The 6,582-nt window shown below is 43.0% G+C and overlaps 1 protein-coding gene across 1 annotated transcript in view; it reads left to right on the top strand.

The window, feature by feature from the left end:
* The window catches only part of PRIMA1 (proline rich membrane anchor 1), a gene marked incomplete at its 5' end in the record, with an annotated part of 47,280 nt that extends 42,625 nt beyond the window's left edge, over positions 1-4,655 (top strand). The window contains one exon of the mRNA XM_009332369.1: positions 4,556-4,655. Within this exon, the coding sequence (XP_009330644.1) occupies positions 4,556-4,655 (100 nt within the window). The remainder of the gene's footprint in view (positions 1-4,555) is intronic.
* Positions 4,656-6,582: the final 1,927 nt, after the last annotated feature.

Genomic DNA, 6,582 nt, shown 5'->3' with positions numbered 1-6,582 from the left:
GGTGGAGTCCCCATCCCTGGAAGTATTTAAAAGACATGTAGATGAGGCGCTTAGGGACATGGTTTAGTGGGCATGGTGGTGTTGGCTTGATGGTTGGACTCGATGATCTTAAAGGTCTTTTCCAATCTTAATGATTCTATGATTCTATGATTCTATTAAAAGCACCTTCATGAGAGGAACTGAAAACACAAAATTATTTTTGGCACAGGTACCTTGTACGTTGGCACAGGTACAGCTGTGCAAAGGCAGTACAGAGATGCCTCACAGCTTTCGCTGTTGGTAAAATCTTTTATCAGTTGATGCTGATACCCATACAATGAAATCTTTTTTAATATATATTTTTGCAGGTGCCTTTTAACTATGATTTACAATTTTGTACCAATGCTCAGGAAAGTGTGGAATTGCACTGTGGTCTTCTGAGCACTGGGCATCTCCTCCAACAACACACAGCAGGGAGGGCAAAGCGGCCTTTCCTCCTCTAACTGCATTTTAGAAGAAGAATGACACGCTATTCCTGTTTTCTAAGAAATAGGATAGGTGTTTCCCTTGGAGGATAATCCAGGGTAGCAAATCCCATGTGGAGGCAGGCGTCTCCTGGCAGTGCTGAGTCGGGTATGGGAGCCCCAGAAGGAGGGGTATTTAAAATCCCTTCATTTCTCTGCTGCCAGCCCAAGATCACGCCCTCCTCGCTTGGCTGGGTTTTCCCAGGGCCCAACCTTCCCAGATGCTGGCCGTGGTGCACTGGCACTCAACAGAAACATTGCTATGGAGGTAGGCAGTAAGAAACAGGTTTGCAAAGCTCAGGCTTGTCTTATGAAATCAGGCTTTATTTTTAACTCTCATCCCTTCCAAGCACAAAGCACCTTGAAGAGTATGAGCATGTGGATTGTGTTGTGTCTTTTAAACTGTGTTGCAGTCTACTCTTCTGGACAAAACTTCTATTCCCATTTCTAGGTGTTTATTCTCCTCAAAGCTTCAATAAGCCTATAGGTAACGAGGCATAATAAAGTCCTGATTAAATGAATAATCTGCTCAGCTTTTGCTTGATTTTTGTCTGACAAGTCATATATAGAGATTTTCTTAAGTGTGTACAAGTGAGACACAAGGTGAAGTACTCTACCGCACAACTGACTACAGGCAGTAGGTCTATGCCAAATTTACACCAGTAGCCAAAGCTGGCAGGGAGGGTTTTGTCAAATATGCCAACTGAGTTTTGTGATTAGACATGATCAAGGGCCAAAAACTGTCTCTCCTCTAAGAAATTTTGTAAAGACAGAACATACAAATTATGTTTGACTGTGCATCGTTACATTGACCTTTACACAGGACTCTGCAGAGAACTGGTACAAGCCAATATGAATTTGATAAATAAGATTTATAATGTGATCAGAATGTCATCTGAAATTGAAGCTTGATGTGTGAAATACACTATTAAATGGCTGTTTGATGCTTTCTTGATTTTAGGACTCATGAAAATTAATGCATGCATGGTGGAGAGGTCATTATGGTCCCTGATGCATCATTTCAGGCGTGTACTAAGCTGTACAGAGTTGCATGTATTCATTCACAGATGTTTGGCATGAAGAGTGCACCAATTTGTTTGCTAAACATCAAAGCACAATGTGTAGCAAATCATACTGTAAAGCAATGCAAACCACTTGTTAGCGAACAGCCTGTTTCGCCTGCCACCAAGTGAGTATGTCACAGATACCAACAGTTCCCTACTCATTCCCTGACTAACTTGAAACATTGCATTCACCAATGAAGAGCAATCCTGGAATGGAAATGCATAAATACAGGGCCACAGCACTTAAGCTGAAAGGGGGCTTGGAGTATTACGCGTAGGAAGGTCATGCATAACCTAGCTTATCAGGCAGAAAATAGGATAAAAGGGCTGCCCTTGGTGTGTAAGAGGAAAACTTGTATGCTTGGATCTCAACAGTGGATGAAATTTGAGGTAAAAAAGAGCTAGTGACACACAGAGCTAGTGGCACAAAAAGAGCTAGTGCCCTAATGCAAAAGAGCAGTTGAAAAATTGCAACAGGCCAAAACGGCTTTGCATGTCTAAATACATAGGTCAATTTTAATCACTGTGACAAGTGCATGCAAGTCTGTCGAGCCAGTCATTTAAATGGTGTAACTGAGGCAAGTTTGAGCCCTAATGCATGCCTGACGTGCATTTGGAAACAAATCGAGTGAAGGAGTTTAACAGAGCATTCTCCAACCCTGAACTTTTGTGTCTGCCAAAAATAAATAAATAAATATATAAATAAATACATACATACCTCAAATGGCCATTTCATTGAGACCGAAGAAAGTAGTTGCTCTGTTTTGCTAGCGCTAACCCTGAGCAATTGATAAGGCAGAAGCAGAACCCTGATAAAATCTCCATTCCACTATTTGCAGGCTCTGAAAAAATACACTTCCAATGCATACTAGTGCCAGTGGTGTAGTATCACCGGCAACCTCTCCAGCAGTGTCTCCAGAGAGGTCTCACCATCGGAGGAGAGTCTCCGAAGCTCCCAGGTCTGTGCTGGGAGATCAGCCTGGGGAGGGGAAAGAGCAAACAGCTGCTCTCGGGAAGAGAAACTGAAGCAAAAAAAGGGGGAGGAAAAGAGAAAGAGTCTCAGGAGGACTGTAGAAGTCGGTCTTGAAATCACTTCTAGAAAAAAGAAAAATGTGGATAAAAATGAGAGGAAGGTATTTTTTAACATGAAGAAAGAAGAGGAAGGCTAGACAGGGAAAGAAAATGGAACTGGAGAGGTGCAGAAACACATAGGAGACCAAAATAAAGAAAGAAGGAGACAAACAGAGAACAAGTAGAAGTGGCCAAAATGTCTTCATTTTTTGACCATTCATAGAGCTGATTGTCAGGGTTGGAACTGGGGGGGGAGGAAAAAAAAAGGAATTTTTGAAAGCAGCAGAGAAGTTTAAAGACAGCGACACCATTTTTCCTGCCCAGGAAAACATAAGAGAAGTATTGCCATCAGCTTCTCCATTCCTCTTGTCAGGGATGTGGCGGGGTGCATGGGTGCTTTACAATGTCATGGAAGACAGAGCCACAGGAGCTTGTGTCAGATACAGACAGGCACAGCATGTTAATGGCTGAAAAAGGGTTCAACAAAGCTCTTAGTCTCCCCTTCCCTTCCATTTCCATTCTCTAACAGCTAGAATTGCGGCTAATGTTAACAAGCCTTAACTCTTACCAGGGGCGTAAGATATCATAATCAGAAGTATTTTCTTTGAGATTACAAGCAAAACAAATTTATCTTCCTGTAATTATTTTCCATAACTCTTTCACTAATACTTTGCTGAAATTCAATGTTATTAACTATTTTTTTATTAATTGTTTGTTTTGTTAAACAATGTCAAGAACAATAGCACAGACTGACTGTTGTATTACATTTGTTTATTTGGTCCTCTTTTTGCCCTTAGAAACACCTTAAACTCAAAGCACTAATGTCTGAAATATCCACGTGGAAAGCACAAAGCTTTTTCCTCCTACTATGTGTACAGCTTCAGCTTTAAATAAAGGTCACACCACTTTTGAGGAGAGAAGTTGTGAGGGAAACACTTACATGATGTAACATGGTCTGTTACAGGACTTATGCTCAGGTCTCCCTTTTCAGAGTCACTTTAAAATCCCAAATAAGATTATTTTGTTCCGTGATGTGCAGATGCTTTTTAGATTTCTGCACTTGCTGGATATTTCCTGAATTGCCTCACAATTAGCATTGGTGGTCCTGGCCTGTGTTACCAAATGGTGCCGGGGCCACCAAACAAAATAAAAAGGGGATGCTTCAGTGCTTGGTGCTGGGGGACTGGTAGAGCACAGCAGGCACCACGTTTCAGTCACTAACTCAGACACCTAGAACATGGACATCTGTGTCTGGGCCAGTAAACTAGCCTTCCTTCACAGGCAATGCAGAGAAACATGAATGCCTTGGGCACAAAACATCTGACTTATTTTGGGTATCTGATTTAAGCTGTTCTGAACTGTGTTTTAAAAGTACCTGCATTCTCTCCATATCTACACTGGTCAGATGAGTCTTCTCCTAGTGACCAAACATGGTAGTTTTATGATGACTGGTGAGTGAGTTGGGTCCTCCGTGGACATGACTGGTCATCATCCCAGTTTGAATGATGCACTTTGAGGAGAAAGGCCCAGGACTGCCCCACGGCAGAGCCTGACCCAGCGCCCAAGCCTCCACTCCAGGGATGAAGGTGGTGGTGGAGGGCTCTCCTTCCAGCAGCCTTTGTCTCATGCAACATACACATCTGTATCTATACATAGGCTAGCACAGGGTGACCAACAGCCCGTCAACAAGGCTTAGGACCAGACCCCTCATCTTCCAGGTGGATCATGAGGCTTGACAAAATTTAACTGCTGGTTTGACCTGTGTTCAGAAAGGGAAAATAGAGAGGAAAAGTTCAGTGTTATGATGCACCTTACAAGTCCTTGCTTTCAGTGTGTATTGACAAAGAAGATGTTTATCTCTGTCCTTTCTTCTCCCCCCACCCTGCCTACACATCACCGAACCTGGGATCACCCAAGGAAACCAATGCGAAAAGAAGAGAACGGAACCAGTCGTGCTGAATATGCAATGACCTCCTCCCAAAACAACAAAACAGTTGATAACAATGCGGTCGTATAATCCCCGAAACCCCGCCAAGGTGCAGGAGGTGGTAAACTTTCAAAGCACACACACGGAGTATGCAAGGTGGGTGAAATAAGCAACGAAAGGAGCTCTGTGGCCAAGGACTTCATTTCAGAAATAGTGCACGCATCAGTGATTCAGAAGAGAAAAGCAGGCTGCTCTTCAGGCTTGCTGCTTCTCCAAGGGAGGATAAACTTGCCCACCTGGGCTGCTCGGAGAAAAGGCCTCACAAAGGCATAAGCATTGCATTAACATGGTCTCTGGAGACCTAATGCTAGTGAGTTTTCCTTTATTTCAAGGAAGAGTAATAAGAGAAATGTGGCTTGGAACTTGTTCTCTCTCCCTCCCCCCCCCCCCCACTTTTCTGTTTGAATTGAGTGTCCACAAAAAGCTGCTTAAATAGGATCTTTTGAGGAGAAGGTGATCTGCCAGAGTGGCAGCAGCTTATTATAAGTGGGTCTGAGGGTCACGGGTGGGAGCTGTCACCTACGTGCTTCTCCAGCCTGTGCAGTTTTGTATGCTTATACTTCATTCTTATCATTCTTGTTATTTCATTACTAAAAAGGGAAAAAAAGTTTCTGTTAAGCCATCAAGCAACCAAAAATTGCATGAACTTGTGACTTAACCCAAGAAATTCATCTGTGGTCTGGTGACTATGCAATTTCCATGGCTGAAGACTTTTCAGGCAAAAGAAATCAAAATGTCAGATTTTAGCAATTAGCATTGCTACTGAAAGAAAGATATTATTAATAGGTGCTTTGAACATTATTACTTCATAATCAGCCTCCTTTTTTGCATCACACTTTATTTTTTAATCTTTAAAAAGTTCTTCCTTTGTGAAATTCTACACGTTTCTCTGTGTTTGCATCACGCTGATTCCCCAGGGAAACCCCTACAGGAAGGATGTTGTTTACATCTTGGCGTGAGTATTTGGGCGGGATTGTGTTGAAAGGACTAGCAGCCCTTTGAAGTCCTCTTCATTCACTGATTAGTGTTGTTTCCTGAAAGTGTCCTGAACTGACCCACTGAGGACATTGTAGGTCTGGCTTGGAGGACCACTTTTGAGGGTCTGGTAAGCTGGTCGTGCCCACGTTAACTCAGTGTCTGCCTCTTCTGGGCAGAGACTGCCAATCGTGCCAAATTCAGCGTAATAGCTTAGTGTCGTACTTCCCGTGACATGGATTGCAGACTACTTAAAGCAAAGCCGAATCCACCCAAATTCATTTCACATAGGATCTCAGGTTAGACTCAGTAAGTAACCCTTAGGATAAAGGCGATGAGACTAGCCGAGATGCTGGTCTTTCCCCACCTCCTGAAAACTTTCCTTCGTGTCACACGTGTATGTCTCCATTTACCTCTGTGCTGAAAGTAGTGACGCAGTGAAAGACAAATTTCCACCCTGGCTTCTTGTCTGGACATCAAGCTTCGATACCATTCGGTCTCTGTGTCTGTGAGTAACTCCCAGGCGCTGACCCAGTCTTGCTCTGGGACATGGCTGCGCCCCGGCCGTCACGTCCCTCGGTACTGCAACACACCGATGCTTTCAGTTTTATATAAGGATGTGCCTGAACTGCAGAAATCAGACCTTGATTTTGAACGCATTCCTGTCTGCGGTTGGTCTATTGCCGGGATGTATAGTTTGGGCTGATGGCAGAGGAAGATGATGTTCTGCAGACCTTCCCCGAAAAAGCTCCAGGATGTTCAAATCAGCAATTTCAGCTCAGGCCCATCTCTAGTTTTCTATTACCTATTGAACAATAAGGTGTATGTAAATATAAGTATCTTTTCAATGATAAAATGAAATGCTGCTATATACTGCTGTTGAGGAGTTTGTGGAGTTACTCATTTAGCTTTTTAGCCTGTCGTCACTATGTAGAAGTTTAGCTACATAAAATTATTTTTTAAAAGCTAGGCTTTCTTGAGA

This window comes from Pygoscelis adeliae, unplaced genomic scaffold (assembly GCF_000699105.1).
Source record: "Pygoscelis adeliae isolate BGI_AS28 unplaced genomic scaffold, ASM69910v1 Scaffold429, whole genome shotgun sequence".
Lineage (NCBI taxonomy): Eukaryota > Metazoa > Chordata > Aves > Sphenisciformes > Spheniscidae > Pygoscelis > Pygoscelis adeliae.
This window is presented reverse-complemented; position numbering and strand designations above follow the sequence as displayed.